This window comes from Anabrus simplex, chromosome 2 (genome assembly GCF_040414725.1).
Source record: "Anabrus simplex isolate iqAnaSimp1 chromosome 2, ASM4041472v1, whole genome shotgun sequence".
Classification (NCBI taxonomy): domain Eukaryota; kingdom Metazoa; phylum Arthropoda; class Insecta; order Orthoptera; family Tettigoniidae; genus Anabrus; species Anabrus simplex.
Window position 1 is genome coordinate 956,797,302 of NC_090266.1, and position 17,425 is coordinate 956,814,726.

Below are 17,425 nucleotides of genomic sequence, written 5' to 3' on the forward strand. Positions count from 1 at the left end.
ATTTTAAAGCAGAAACAGGTTCCAAGGAGGACATTCCAGGAATCATAAATGAACAAGAGAGTGTGTATGTGAGGATCTTTGAAAGGCAGAAGTATTCAGTCAGCAGTACGTAAAAATTATTGGTTACAGGGATAATGTCCAGTTAGGGAGGTGACTAATAATAAAGAAGTATTGAAATTTACCTATGATAACGATGACATTTACAGTAAGATACAAAAGTTGAAAACTAGAAAAGCAGCTGGAATTGATAAGGTTTCGGGGGATATACTAAAGACAATGGGTTGGGATATAGTACCATATCTGAAGTACTTATTTGATTATTGTTTGCATGAAGGAACTTTACCAAATGAATGGAGAGTTGCTATAGTAGCCCCTGTATATAAAAGAAAGGGCGATAGACATAAAGCTGAAAATTACAGGCCAGTCAGTTTGACATGCTTTGCATATAGGCCTGGGAAAGCACTCTTTCTGATTATATTAGACATGTTTGCAAAATTAATAACTGGTTCGATAGATGGTAGTTCGGGTTTAGGAAAGGTTATTCCAGTGAGGCTCATCTTGTAGGATTCTAGCAAGATATAGCAGATATCTCTTGGATTTAGGAGGTCAAATGGGTTGTATCAAGATTGACCTATCTAAGGCATTTGATAGGGTATATCATGGAAGACTCTTGGCAAAAATGAGTGCAATAGGACTTGACAAAAGAGTGACTGAATGGGTGGCTATAATATTTCTAGAAAATAGATCTCAGATATTTAGATGATGATGATGATGATGATGATGATGATAATGCTTGTTGTTTAAAGGGGCCTAATGTCTAGGTCATTGGCCACCAGATAATTAGAGTAGATGAAGCTTTACCTGACCCTGTAATAATTAAGAGGGGAATTCCTCAAGGCAGTATTATTGGACCTTTATATTTTCTTATATATATGAATGATATGAGTAAAGAAGTGGAATCAGAGATAAGGCTTTTTGCAGATGATGATATTCTGTATAGAGTATAATAAATAAGTTACAAGATTGTGAACAACTGCAAAATGACCTCGATAATGTTCTGAGATGGACAGTGTGCAATGGTATGATGATAAATGGGGTTAAAAGTCAGGTTGTGAGTTTCACAAATAGGAAAAGTCCTCTCAATTTTAATTACTCTGTTGATGGGGTGAATGTTCCTTATGGGAATCATTGAAAGTACCTAGGTGTTCATATAAGGAAAGATCTTCATTGGGGCAATCACAGAATTTGGATTGTAAATAAAGGGTACAGTTCTCTGCACATGGTTATGAGGGTGTTTAGGGGTTGTAGTAAGGATGTAAAGGAGAGCGCATATAAGTCTCTGATAAGATCCCAAATCGAGTATGGTTCTAGTGTATGGGACCCTCACCAGGATTACTTGATTCGAGAACTGGAAAAATTCCAAAGAAAAGCAGCTCAACTTGTTCTGGGTGATTTCCGACAAAAGAGTAGTGTTACAAAAATTTTGCAAATTTTGGGCTGGGAAGACTTGGGAGAAAGGAGACAGGCTGCTTGACTAAGTGGTAGGTTAAAGATGTTGATTCCCATAGAGAACCTGAAATATTTGTTCCGATTTGAGTAAATTTATAATACCAATATAGTTTGTCCGTTATTGGACATTATAAATTTTCCAGCTAACTCATTCCTGGTTGCCAGCATTTCGCCCCAGTGTGCTAAGTTGGGCTCATCAGTTGGTAAATAGCACACCCACCATGACGCATGGCTAGTGCATTCCGTGGAGCCACTGCGTAAGCTACTTGAAGCCACCGGCAGTGCCAATGCAGTATGAGAGACTTTGTCTCATTTCCATAAATCGATGCCTGCCTGGCCATCAGATGATAAAGACACTGATTCCCATAGGGAACCTGAAATATTTGTTCCGAATGAGTAAATTTATAATACCAATATAGTTGGTCCGTTATTGGACATTTTTACCATGCATCTTGATAGGTGTGCTATTTACCAATTGATGAGCCCAACTTAGCACACTGGGGCGAAACGCTGGCAACCACGAATGAGTTAGCTGGAAAATTGATAATGTCCAATAGCGGACCAATCATCTCTTCTTCTTCTTCTTCTTCTTCTTCTTCTTCTTCTTCTTCTTCTTCTTCTTTTATGACCACATAGGATCGCTTTTAGTCAGTCCGTAGTTCAGGTCACTTTGAAGGGATTGCTCAGGCTTTGCGGTCCTCCCAGTACTTCTTCAGACGCTCCGATCTTCGTGCCCTTTCCTCAGTTGAAAATATGCATGTTGTTGGTTTGTTTTGTGTAAGGGTAAAGTGGAGGGTTGTATTCTTGAGTTTTGTATTCAATTTTATCTTATTTGTGGTGTCTTCTGTTGTAAGGCCTATTTCCTTCAGATCTTCTCTTACTTCTCTGATCCATTTACATCCTGTTGTGGTATTTTTTGAGACAAGACTGTGTTGTACTAGTTGTTTCAGAAGTCTCGAATCCTGCATCCTCATGATATGTCCAAAGAATCAGTCTCCTCTCATGCATAGTATCTGTAAAGGGTTCTAGCTCTTTGTACACGACTTTGTTAGGTATTAACCGCCACTGTCCATCTTTCTGGTATTTTTTGTTGATACAGGTTCTTCTAATCCTCCTTTCAATTTTCTGAAGTTTGTCAGTCTTTGATTGTTTATTCAGGTGAAAAAGTGTTTCTGCTGCATATGTAGCTTCCCGTTTTATAACTGCATTGTAGTGTTTTATTTTTGCATTTATTGATAGACATTCCTTTTTGTAGATATCCCATGTTAATTTTTGTGCTTTAGCTAATCTATTTGTTCTTGTTTGGATTGAGATTTTTTCATTTAGGTTATGTGTTATTACTTCTCCAAGATATTTAAATTGAGTTACTATTTTGATTTTATTACCGTTTATGGTAACTTCTTTTAGTTTTTGGGGCATAATTTCTGTTTTTTTTCAAATGATATTTTGAGGCTAATTTTATTTGCAATGTTTTGAAGTTCTGATATCTGGGTTTTTGCTTCTTTTATGTCCACTGCTAGTAATGCTAAATCATCAGTGAAACCCAGGCAATTTGTTTTGATTTTTGGCCAATCTTTATTTTGGGGGGGCCATTTCCTAAACCATTCCCTCATTACCATTTCTAGAGCGCAATTAAATAATAGTGGTGAGAGCCCATCTCCCTGCCATAGTCCAGTCTTAATTTCAAATGTATCTGATGTTTCACTCCCTAAACTTCACTTTTGATTTGGTGTTAGTGAGAGTGAATTTTATCATGTTTATTAATTTGGGGTGTAGTCCAAGGTGTCTTAAAATTTTAAACAGAGACTCTCTATGGATGCAATCATAAGCTTTCTTGAAATCTACAAATGTTATCACCATATCTCTGTTTCTTCTCCTGTTATAGTCCATTATCAACTTAAGACTCATGATCTGATCAGGACAGCTCCTCCAGGCTCTGAAACCTCCTTGATGTTCTCCCAATTCTTTCTCAAGTTGTAAACTCATCCTATTAAGGATGAAAAACGAAAACCTACAACCTGTTTTCCAGTCATTGACCAGGTCAAGGATGGAATGAATGAAGCAGATATAGGCTATTAGTACGATGGGGTTGCCACTCCCAAAGTGATTTATTAATGACTGATAGATGCTATGAAATGAGAATGGAGAGTGTTGCTGGAATGAAAGATGACAAGGAAAACCGGAGTACCTGGAGGAAAACCTGTCTCGCCTCCGCTTTGTCCAGCCCAAATCCCACATGGAACGACCGGAATTTGAACCACGGTATCCAGCGGTGAGAGGCCGACGCGCTGCCGCCTGAGCCACAGAGGCTCCCCTATTAAGGATGATTATTGAAAATATTTTGTATGTTATGTCTAGGAGCGAGATTCCCCTGTAGTTATGAGGGTCGGTTTTGTCTCCTTTTATATGCAGTGGGTGAATGAGGGTTGTTGTCCAGTGTTCTGGTAGTAGTTCTTTAATCCAGATAGAGACAAGTTGTTGATGGAGGGCAAGTTTTGCTGATGTTCCTGCATATTTCCAGATTTCCGCAAAGGTCTGATCTTCTCCTGGCGCTTTGTAGTTTAAAAAAAATTTATTCAGAGCTTGGTAAACTTCCTTTATTGTAAGGGGGATTGATATTCTCTGGTGGTGTTTTTTATTGGAGTGTTGGCGTCCAAATGAAGGAGTTCTGTAGGTTTCTCACAATTTTTTTTTTTTTTTTTGCTATTTTCTGTACGTCGCACCAACACAGATATGTCTTACGGCGACGATGGGACAGGGAAGGTCTAGGAGTGGGAAGGAAGTGGTCGTGGCCTTAAGGTAGAGCCCCAGCATTTGCCTGGTGTGAAAATGTGAAAACACGGAAAACCATCTTCAGGGCTGCCGACAGTGGGGTTCGAACCTATCTCCCGAATACTGGATACTGACCGCACTTAAGCGACTTCTCACAATTTAACACTAGAACGGCCAGAGCGGTCATTTTGACCGTTAGCGAATTTCAAGGTATTTCCACGCTCGTAATTTTTTACGCACGAAGTTGTTCTTTTGTGACTTTTAATATTTGAGGGTAATGTACATTCACGAAAAAAAATTACATCCGTAGATGATAAGGGAACACCAATATTGTCCCTTATACCTAGTAAGGCCATAAGTGGTAATTTTGACCGCTTCACTTCCTTGATACGGAGAGCTCTATTCTGCTCACTGCTTGCTTTCTGTGATATATTTAGAAGTGGCGTTACATGGGCGTATGATGTAACTAAATAGTATGCCTCTAGCAGTGATTGCGAGTGGACGAGTTAGTGCCTGTCCCTTGTATCATATAGTGTGTAATAATGGCTCGGCAGCAAAAACTTACTCCTGTTCAATTATTAGCAGAACCTGAAAAGCTAGGAGAAGACGAATCAGGTGACGAAGATACATTATCAGATATAGACGCAATGAGTGACGATGAGGATTTTATACCTCAACAGTGTGATAATATGTCGGATAGTGATGGAGATTCGGCTGATGAAAATATGCACACAGTGGACTTCGCACCTACGATATACGCAATTACTCCTTCAACCAGCCGTGATCAACCTTGCAGCAGAGGATGATCTCTTAGCAGCGGGCAACATGTTCGAAGAGGAAGGGGACGAGGTGGGAGAGGTCATGAACTGGTAAAGTCTTCTTCATTTGCACCAGGGGATCAGTTATGTGGTAAGGATGGAACAACTATTTTGACTTATCGGCAGTAGTGGGAACCCCCCTGGAAGGATGGCTGCTCAGAATGTACTAATGGAGGCAGCAGGACCTACTTCTCACGCTAAACGTAACGTAGAAACTAATAGCAAGGTTAGTGCCTAGCGTTTATTCATTGACGCATCCATGTTGAAGCATATAAAGATGTGCACAGAGACCGAAGCTCGTAGACAGACAATGGATAATAATTGGTCTATTTCTTTGGAAGAATTAGATGCTTTTATTGCTTTGTTATACGGCCGTGGAGCTTATAAACTTACTAGCTGTAGATCATGTGGTCTTCTTTATGGGGTCTCCCGATTTTCACTAACATTATGGCAAGAAACGGGTTCAGAAAAATACTAAGGTATTTGCCCCTTGATCTCTGTAAAACTGGATCCACTCGTTTGTAGACAGATAAATTTGGTTTGGCGTCTGCTATTTGGAATAGATTTATTGAGAATCTGGAGCAAATGTCACAGCTGATGAACAACTCTTCCCCAGAAAAGCTCGGTGCAGGTTCACGCAGTACATTGCCAACAAGCCAGATAAATTTGGTATAAAATTCTGGCTACTGGTAGACGTTGATTTTAAGTATGTGTGCAATGGGTTTCCTTATCTTGGGATAGACGAAATGCGATCCGCCAATGAGTCACTGCCTGAAAATGTTGTCCTGAAAGTTATGAACCCATACCTCATGAAAGGACGTAACGTGACCACTGATAACTTCTTTACATCGGTAAATTTGGCTGAAAGACTGAAAGAGAAGAAAACTAGTATTGCTGGAACAATCAATCGAGAGTGAGGAAGGAAATCCCGGTGTCAATCAAAGCACCACGTATGAATCTGCATGAGACTGTCGTACTTCAGAAGGAAGATCACACTACTCTCACAGTATATCAAGGAAAAGTGAACAAGAATGTGCTTCTGCTAAGCACTCTACACCCAAGCGTTCAGGTCAGTCAAGTTAACAAGAAGCTCCCTAGTACTACTGAATTTTATAACGGAACTAAGTATGGTGTGGATGTAGCTGATCAAATGGCGCTTAAATAGGCCTACACCACTAGAGCTGGATGCCGAAGGTGGCCTGTTCATGTATTTTACAACGTACTTTATCTAGCACCAATAAGTTCATGGATAGTCTACAACGAAGTTACGGGACAGAGAATCTCTCGACATGATTATATTCTTGAAGTAATACAAGAGCTAAGATCTGATTTTGTGAAGACAAGATCCCGGTTGATTTAACTCCCTACACTTCAGCCTGAGCCTCAGATTGAGGTTCAACGAGCCAGTCGTAAGCGACGACAAAACCTCTAATACATGTTCTTCGCGCAACAAAGTAGTCTGTGGAAAATGTTCGTGTAAGGTAATAACTTGCATAAATTGCTTGTCAAGTGCCTAAATAGGCTTGTAAACAAATAGAGACTGTTATTTTTATCATAATTTTTCACAAAGACATTCAGTAGCAAGTCCGCTGAAATATTTCATTGCTACCTATTAGAAGTGAGAGAATATGAAAAATTATTAATATTTAACAATGGATTGATATGTATACAATACATCCTAATGGTTAACTGTTGTTTTAAAATAAATTATTGAACATTCGCATGTTTCCCAGATCCTGGATACTAGGTGTATGTCAGTAAGCAGCAGCGGTCAAAATGACCGCCTGCGGCCTTTATAGGTATGAAGAATGTTCAGCCGTTCTAGTGTTAAAAGCTTGTTGAAAATATTTAGTCAGAATTTCTGCATTGCCTTTATTGTTATGAGCCAGCTTATTGTTATTTTCATCCTTCATCAGTAGGGTCAAGGGTTCATATTTTTGGAGCTGCTTTCTGAAGGTTTTGTAGTAGTCCATTGATTGAGTTTTATTGAATTGTTCTTCATTTAACTGCAGTGTGTCCTTATAATGTTGTCTTTGTATTCTTCTTAAGACTTGGGTAGTTTTTATTCCCTGTTTTACTAGATTTTGACAGGATATCCACTGTTCCACCATTGGTGTTTTTTACGTGGTTTAATTGGAACCAGGTCTTCTGCAATTTGTTTAAGGCTGTGTACTAAGTCTTCAAGTTTATCTGTGATTTTTATTTTTTCAGTTGTTTTTGTTGTTCAATAACTGGGTAGGATCTATTTTTCTTTTAGTTTTAAGGGCTTGCTCTTGCTGTCTCCTCTGGGGAGTGAGTTAAATTTCAATTTTAATTATATAGTGATCTGAACCTGTGTCTATTCTTCGGAGGACTTTGACGTTGTAGATCTCTTTGTGGTGGTATTTGTCCATGTAGATGTGATCCAGTTGCCATTCTCCTTTAGTGGTTTATTTATTTATTTTTTGCTAGTTGTTTTACGTCGCACCAACACAGATAGGTCTTACGGCGACGATGGGACAGGAAAGGGCTAGGAGTGGGAAGGAAGCAGCCGTGGCCTTAATTAAGGTACAGCCCCAGCATTTGCCTGGCGTGAAAATGGGAAACCACGGAAAACCATCTTCAGGGCTGCCGATAGTGGGGTTCGAACCTACTATCTCCCGAATACTGGATACTGGCCGCACTTCTCCTTTAGTGTAGTCAGGGTGTTTCCATGTTTTGAGTTTTTGAGGTTTCCTCTTAAAACAGGTAGATTTTGAGATTAAATTATGGTTTCTACACAGGTCAACTAGTCTCTCTTCATTTTTATTTGTTTTCTTGTGTGCTGGCCATTTTCCAATGATGTCACGGTATTTTCTTTCTCTGCCTAGTTGAGCGTTGAAGTCGCCTATTAATAATTTAATACGGTGTTTGGGGATGTTATCTATGGTCTGGTCCAATAGGTCCCAAAATTCTTCTGTTTCCTCATGGTCTTTTGAGGAGTTGTTTTTATCACTAGTGCGAGCATGGGCATTTATTATAGTATAGATTTTATTAGATGCCTTTAAGGTGAGCATTGAGAGTCGTGGAGACTGTGATTTGAATTCTTGAACTGAGTTTATTATTTTAAGGCTGACCAAAACCCCTGTTCCAAATTGTGGGATATTCTTCATCACTCTCTTCCTGGGTATACCTTTATAAAGTCTGTACCCTTGAGATTCCAAAGCATCCTGGTCAGTATTTCTAATTTCCTGTAATCCCATGACAAGAATTTTGTGTTGGTCCATTATGTCGGTGATCACTTTTAATTTACCGGTTTGCATGAGTGAGTTTATATTGTGTAGATAAGTATGTTATCTGCTTTGGTTTGATTCTTGATTTTGTCTCGTTTGTGTATGAGGTACTGGGGTATTTCCATCCCTCCGACTTCACGGTATCTTTTAGGTGGCAGCCCACCGTATCCAAATGTTGCCTTCTCTGAACTCTTGGTTCAGCCGGTGGAGTATTCCTTAAAAGACCTTCCATGGTTGACTGTCAAGATGTCACCTGTATGGGACTAGGTCCCGAATTACAACTCTGGATGTGATCCAGTGAGGTGATAATGAGGCTGCTCCTCTGGAGTATATGTAATAGACAAGAAAAATGTTCCACCGATCAATACATTTATTGTGAATGAATTATTGCACTAGTACCGGTTTCAAAATTACAAAGATGTTACGTAAGAGCATCCGGATGTCTGATAAAAAAATGGAAGTAAAATATATTGCAGTATGTTGTGTTAAAATATCTCTGATTAAAAGTGGTGATGGTTAGAATAAACTAAAACCTATTGATTGAGCATGGACATGAGTACATAAACACATTAAAATATATATGCCACATCATAAGACACTAAAAAATATAGCACATTAAACACATTAAAACATGGTATATTTTAAAAACGTCTATTAAAATTTGAGTTCATGTTGCGTTGCATTCATTCTTCAATCCTCTTGTAGTTCTTGTGTTGATTAAGTTGAATATCGGGAATGTTCTATGGCTAATATACTTTGTATTGGTATGTTATAAGAACTCTTGTCAGTAAAATTTGAAAATTGAGTACTGTGCAATTCAACTGTTGATGTAGTCAGGTAAGATTTATATATACAGCAAGATAGGGTTTAATTTTAGAGCAGTTGGTGGTGACACTTCTCTCGTCTATTGAATCCATTGAATCCAATCAATACGGAATATGAAACTTATAAATAATAAAACCTCTGGAGTATACACGCCTTGTGCAGCCGCCCCTAACCTGGAGAACAGATACTGCATAATGGATTCTGGTGGCATTTCCTCCACTGTGGGGACCATCAGCCCACCTAAAGGGGCTCATTCGCCCAAAGCCGTTGGCCTCCTTAGGGAGTCAGGCTCTTTCTCGCTGCCCTACACTCGGCGTTGGTAGTTTTACAGCTGGGTGCCAGACCAGCAAACCCTCCTCCTTTCTCATTCCGGACTTGGGACCGGACAATGGCAAACCAATTATATTGGTATTATAAATTTACTCATTCGGAACAAATATTTCAGGTTCCCTATGGGAATCAACATCTGTATCATCACAGTACCATCCACTTCATCAGCTCGAAGTTAATGTCCTGCAATTTTGATGCCAAAAAGGGAACCGGCCAATGATCCACCATTTAGGTTAGATGGGTAGAGGAAAGAGAATATTCTCCTAAAGTTTCCACCACCAAACAAAGTACAGTTCCCCTCAAGAAGGTGCAAAGTGTGCTTCAAAACTAAAATTATTAGTGCAACACACTATTTCTGTGGAAAGTGCGGTGTTCCCACTCACCTAGGAAAGGGCAAGTTGGCCGTGCGGTTAGGAGCATGCAATTGTGAGCTGGCATCTGGGGGATATTAGGTTCGAACCGCACTGTCGGCAACCCTGAAGATTGTTTTCCGTGGTTTCCCATTTTCACACCAGGCAAAGGCTGGGGCTGTACCTTAATTAAGGCCACGGCCGCTTCCTTCCCATTCCTAAGCCTTTCCTATCCCATCGTCGCCATAAGAACTATCTGTGTTGGTGCGATGTAAAGCAAAAAAAAAAAAAAATCACGTAGGAAAGTGTGACATTAGCTACCACACCCTCCAGAGATAATAGAGGATTTTGTTAAGGTATGTGCAACATTTTGTTACCATATCTTGTGTAACTTAGAACTTATGAAAATAATTCGTTGTTGTTTGCTATGCCACTAACAAGATTTGCAGTCCGATTTTTGCAGCAATTTTCTCGAGTTCTTCAATTCGAAATTTAGCTTCTTCCACACCACTTGCTAGTAATGCAATATCGTCTGCTAGGAAATCAAGTTTAATAATTCTGCTTATCTTGATGTTTGAATGACATTTCTTTACCCATTCTTACATGATTTTCTCCAGAGCACAGTTATACAATAATGGCTAGAGTCCATCTCCCTGTCGAAGTGCAGTGTAGATTTCAAATGGCTCAGACGTGGACTTCAAATGGCTCAGACAATTCACCTCTAAAGATGACTTTAGACTTAGTATTCTTAAGAGTGATTCCAATAAGACTGATGAGTTTTTGGGGTAAATTAATTCTTTAAGGACTTTCAGTAGTCACTCACGATGAATACCGTCATTAAGCTTTTATGAAATCAACAAAAGTGATGATTAATCTCTTGTTCTGAACCTTATAGTGTTTCATGATGCACTTAAGACTGATGATTTGATCGGGACAGCTTCATCCTGGTCAAAATACTCCCTGATGTTCTCCCAGTTCTTGGTCAAATTGTTTCTGAATTCTTGTATATATAATTTTAGATAAAATCTTATAAGTAACATCAAGCAGACACATATCCTGACAATTACTGGGATTTGAGCTATCACCTTTTGTGTGGAATGGCTGGATTATTGCTGTAGTCCATTCCTCAGGCATTTCTTCAGTACTCCAGATGTCTGATATATTTATGTGAATTTTGAAGGGTTTGTTTATTTGCATTCTTCTATAGTTCTGCTACCAATTGATTCTCTCCTGCTGCTTTGTAGTTCTAGTACATTGTAATGAAAATTTTAATGCAGCTGAATACAGGAAGTTTTCTGGTATGGGTGAGCATATGAGAGATTAGAATTACTCATTTTCATCTATAGATAAAGATACAGATATCCTGCATGTAGCCAATACAGGAATTTTATTAAACATTCTAGAAAATATTCACATTAAAAATCGAATGAAATTCACCATAAGACTAATATTCTTGTTGATACAATAATCGAAAAAGATATTAATCAGCAACCAAGCACGCCTGACACAAATCGAAACGTGTTTGCTCCTATCCCTTCAACTCATTCCCCCTGCCCTCATCTGCTGCTTCCCCAGCGGACATAATCTGAGAGAGAGAGAGAGAGAGAGAGAGTGTGTGTGTGTACACGTTTTGGCATTTTATTTAATAACTCTATTTCTTCGAATTTTTTCTCGTTCTCACACTTGGTATTTTTTATTTCCCTTTAGATACCTGTTCAGCATAGTTATTCTTCATAGAAGAAAAATGGAATTTAAAATCAGCGTTCATTTCAATCACAGCAAGACTGGAAAATGATACATATTTGAAACAAAATTGTGTATAAATTGCTTTACGTCACACTGATGCAGACAGGGATAGGAAGCAATGAAGGGATAGGAAAGGGCTAGGAGTGGGAAGGAAGTGGTCATGACCTTAACCAGGCAACGGACGCGTGGTGGTGAGTCTTTGCCCGTCATTTCAACTTTAGTGAAGATATAGTAGACAACAAAATAATGATGGACAAACAAGAAATTAGATACATTCAGGTAGAATTATGCCAAAGAAAACAGAACTGATACGAAACATTAAATAATCAGCATTCACTGACTACTTTTGTACAGCTTAGTTTTAAATCAATAATAAGGATAACAGATTTATTTTTTTAATGCTGATTACACAGGAAGGAAAATATTTAGGTTTGGTACATTAGGTGAAAGGTTTTATTTACTTTTGAACTGATAAAGACCAGAATGTCTGTAAAGAGACTGATCGGTGGCGACAATATCAAATAAAACTAACGAAATTTAATAGAAATTGTGAACAAGCCTCGATTTTAGGCACAAATGCTACTGCTGAAGACATGCCTGTCAGTTTCTGGGGAAGGTGTAAACTTAAAATGCCCATTCACTCTAAACCAGCAAAAGATGGGCTGAAATTACATTGCTTAGTTGATACAAGGACTAGTTATCTGTACAATTCACATCTTTTCTGCTATTCCATTGAAAGGGGAGTGACAGCAAAGGCCTTTCTTTTGAAGAAACAGTATTCCCACTCAGGCTGTGGTTTGACTCTGCAAACCACTGAAATAAGCAACAGAAACATAACCATTGATAACAGATATATGACTTTAGAATTCACTAAGTACTACTATGAGAAGAAATAGGACTGAGCTTGATAGCTGCAGTCGCTTAAGTGCAGCCAGTCTCCAGTATTCGGGAGATAGTGGGTTCGAACCCCAATGTCAGCAGCCCTGAAGAAAGAAAACATGATTCAAAGACGAGGAGAAATCTATACTGGCTCCCCTGTGCAAGTGCTTTATTCATTGGATTACTGTACTCTATGCATTTTAGATGCATTGTGCTTGCACGGAAAGTACCCGATGCCCTTAAAACATTGCGGCAACAAGGGGAGAAAGTCTCTCGCTTTCATCCACATTACAACAGTACAGTGACTATACTTGTACGATTTCCCACCATTGCACTTCTAAGACCCATTAATGCATGCAATCACCTTGATTCTCAGTTTAAACTTTTCAAATGCCATGGAAAACACTATTTCAGAAATATATCCAACAAGGTGCATTTACATTATTCAAATAATGCACTTGTATAAAACAATGGCAAACATAACCTCACGTGACAAAAGGAAGAAAAACACGATTCAAAGACGAGGAAAAATTATGCTGGCTCCCCTGTACAAATGCTTTATCTTTTAGATTACTGTACTGTTTGCATTTTTACATGCTTTGTACTGGCATGGAAAGTGCTCGACGCCCTTAAAGCATCGTGGCATTTCGAACTTTCCTATGATGGTGGATGGAAGTCTTGCTTCCGTGTGCAGTGAGCACTGCATAGCAACACAGTACGCAGTAAGTCCATTTGGCCTCAGCATTTACAAAAATAAAACAAACAAACAATGCAGTTTCATCGGCATTGACAATATTGTTTGGTGGGTACAAATTGATTATAGGCTATAAGCTACGCTTTTTCGCCAACTGTGGGCATCGCAAGTGTTCGCGGATTCTACCTATCTGCACACTGCCTGCTAAGTGATATTGTGGTATTCCTTAAAACACCGAGTACAAAATAATTACGATTCCGTTCGAACATAGCAGATATGAAGCACACTGTAGACACGCCGAAGTAGGTGGAAGTGCACAAAGTTACCCCTGCACCTTGCCCTGCACGTTCCGGAAGATGCGTTCTTTCATGACGTGGAAAAATTTTGAATTAAGTTACTCTGTAAAATACTTCTTTTTTTTTTTCAAAATGTAAAGGCAATTTCGAATTCAAAGTCTGAATTTCGGTCACGGGACCGACATTGTTCTTCGAATTACAAATTATCTGTATTTCAAATTAAACGATTTAAATAACATGCAAAACCGTACCTCATGTTTCCAGGAACAAGAGCTGCTTTGAATTAGGCAAGATTTTGAATTAACCGATTTCGAATTATTGAGGTTCTACTGTTCAAAGTAAAGAGTGTGAATTTCTACAAATTTGTTCTTGTTTTTCACCAGGGAAATTTGTATTTACTCTTATGAATTGGTTATGTAGACCAGATGCCAGTATATTTTGAAATGCCAATGGACTATGCTAATGAAAATTAGAATGCAAAGGGTTGCTTAATAATTTTATATACTATTGAAGATTATGATGTGACAAGTGTCTTCACAATTTTAGGACTTATTATACTGTAATACACATGGTTTTTAATACTAATATTTAACAAAGCTATACAAATACAAAAAGAAAAACATTTTTCAAAATTTATCTCCTAAGGAGCGAGGATTAATAGACAGCAGGGATTATTCACATAAATACAGTATCACAGTCAACTGATTCAGAGACCCCAGAAATCAACATGTATGAGTATAGGAAAAGGTGATGTGGTACTGGTTGGAATTGATGGGAAAAAGAGGATTGTGATATTAAGCGACTTTTTCTTATGTATTGTATTTTCGAACTATGTATATCATGAAAAAGAAAACATCAATAATGTTTATTGAAACTTGTACAAATGGTCATATGATGAGAAAAAGCAAAAAGAAAAAAAAGTCATTTCCTTTAGGCCATATCAGAAACAGGCATCTTCCATTAAAATATGATTCTCTATACTCAGTAATAGGAAATAGCTAAAAGACTACTCATAAGAAAGGAAGTAGTATGCAGAGAATACACCATAAGGTAATAATGTTCAATGATTTGCAATAGTACAATTGCAATGAACTTAATATTACATTCAATGAAAAATTTAACTCTTCATACTCACTGTTGATTTTGTTTAGGATCGGGTGAGGGCAACTCTACTTTCTCACTGAAATAAAAGATACAAATTAAACGTCATTTTCATTCATTTATTTGAAATTATTGAAGACTTAAATTATATTTAATGATAATCATTGAACAGATTCAAGAGAATGCAATTCTCAAATTCTATCTGAAAACCGTTGCTATTTTACAACATGACGAGGTAGGTTATGAAAATCACGATTTCATCTGTGTTCTCCAATTTCAGTACAGTAAGGTCTATGAAAGATGATTCCTAGGACTCTCAACAGATCTTCAGAAAAAATGTGGGCCATTTTCAGGGAATAGGTACAACATTAGTAGTTTGGTAAATTATATGACTATGTATATTATAATTATTTAGCCAGTACTTCCCATATAACAATCACATGTATTTTGTATTATGACAGCGGGCAGAAAGAGTAACATTCCACAACAACAAAAAACAAACAATAAGATTATCTTTACTACTAGGCTTAGGATACTTCTGCACTTGGAAATTTCAAAACTGCATGTAAATATGTCTTAAAAATGCCAAAATATGCACTAAACATTTGATAATAAACATCAATCTGATGAGATTTCTATAATAAAAATTAAGTGGTATATTTTTTTCTGTACATTACCAATATAAAAAAACCAATACTTACCATAATGCAATAGTTCACTTTCTCAGAGAAATTTACGTTCCTCGAACAAACTTAATCAAAATATGGAGCAATGGGTCCTGGACCACAAGCATGTGCCTATTTTAACTTAAAATGCTTTTAATTTTTGAAACACTCTTCAACTTAACTATATCAGAGACTTCTGGCATCAGTGCTCCATCAATTATTTCAATTCCTCAGAAAACAGCACAAATGTTCTTTTAGTTGGAACCCAGAGCATTTAACACTGTACTCTGTGTATTCTTCCAGAATTTTTTAAAAAGTTCATAAAGATGGTTTGACTTAAACAATTTGAAGCAGCAGTCCTCTTTCTTTGCAGGTCTAAGTGGCTCAGACAGTAGTGATGGGAAGTCTGAGACGAGGTCTCGAGATTTCTCGAGACGAGGTCTCGAGATTTCTCAAGACTGGCGCAGGCACAATTTCTCGCGAGAAATTTTGAGAGATCTCGAGAGCGTTGTCCCCGCATTGTGCGACGAGCAGCGTGTCGTTAGGCCTACAGGTGTCGGAGTTGAACGTTGTTTGTGCTGAGTATGCAAATAGCCAACCACGTGCCTTCTCCATTTCGTAAATACGTATCAACAAGCGACTAGGGCGTTCATTTCTACCGAGGTCTATTTTAACGCAGTATAACATAATTATAAAGGATACGCATTCTGGCATTGTATGCACTGGTAGGTACACGAATGAGTGGTTTAAGTACAGAACCTGACGGCTACTGTAGGTACACGTACCTGGATACTAGAGGCGTGCAGTATTCAAACTCGAAACGAGGCAAGATGCACCCTGCTGCATATGCAACCACCATTACGCATGAATGGAATGTGTAATCTAAAATGCTTGAGTTTGCTCCAATTCTTTTGACAGGTAGGTGTACATTGTTATCAGACCCCACATTCAATATCATATTATGACCACTGCTAGTGTTTACCGATATTTTGGTGACGAAGGAAATAATTCCTTACAATGTTATAGAGTATTCACGTCATATGTAAAGTTAGCATAATTAAACAACAACAACAACAACAACAACAACAACAACAAGCAATTCCATGGAAAGGAAATATTACAAGAAGTACTACTAATTTAACATTCTAAATCCAGCATCATCATACACAAATTCAGTATTTCCACTGCTTAACATTACCGCTTACAATACTACAGGTTGAGCTTTCTACTAGCTTAACATTACAAGTTATAATAAAGTGAAGTTAAACCATCATTACCCTACAACTATAACGACAACAACAACGAAAGAAAATATGACAAGAAATACTACGAGTTTAACTTTCTAAATCCAGCATCATTATACACTAATTCACACACAGCTTAAGTATTTCCATTACTTAACACTATGGCTTACAATACTATATTGTTGCCATAAGACCTATCTGTGTCGGTGCGACGTAAAGCAACTAAGAAAGAAAAAAAAAAACAAGAAAAAAAAAAAAAAAAAAAAAACTATAGGTTGAATGTACTACTAGCTTAACACTACAAGTGATATTAAATTAAAACAAACCTACCCAACAACTACAACAACAAGAGTACAACAAACAATTCCATGAAGAGAAAATATTAGAAGAAATACTACTAGTTTAACCCTCTACTGCATACTGTTGCCTTTAGGCAACAAATAACTTTTCACCTGTATAAATGGATAAATATTGTAGACAGAGGTAGTTTTACGGCACACCTTCAACTGTACAATCAATTAAACACACATTCCAGTGATGCCTTGTTTTTTTTTTTACATAAGACAAAACAGCCCTACAACCAAAGGTACTCCTTCCACCCCGTCAACATCCACGCGAACCAACCACCGTTTATTTTACGTGGGCCCTCCTCATCACATTACCACAGGCTTCAGGAGTACCTCTGGCTCAACCTCAAAGACATTACCGACCTACGGTTCTGCAAGCTGTACTTGCGCCTTGCAGTACGTACCCATGGCCAGTAGGTAGTAATGTTCGGTCTTTGAATGTTAAAAGCTTAGCGTAAAATCGTGAAAAATCGTATATATATTCAACTATGGCAATCCACATCACATATGAGTGTTAAGCTATTAGCTACGAGTTTAACTTTCTAAATCCAGCATCATTATACACTAATTCACACACAGCTTAAGTATTTCCATTACT

At 38.0% G+C, this 17,425-nt stretch overlaps 1 protein-coding gene across 1 annotated transcript in view; it reads right to left on the reverse strand.

The window, feature by feature from the left end:
* Nucleotides 1-17,425, reverse strand: part of LOC136864575 (lethal(3)malignant brain tumor-like protein 3) — a 399,309-nt gene that overhangs the window by 186,458 nt on the left and 195,426 nt on the right. Inside the window, exon 10 of the mRNA XM_067141757.2 lies at nucleotides 14,606-14,650. Coding sequence (XP_066997858.2) covers nucleotides 14,606-14,650 — 45 coding nt within the window. The remainder of the gene's footprint in view (nucleotides 1-14,605; nucleotides 14,651-17,425) is intronic.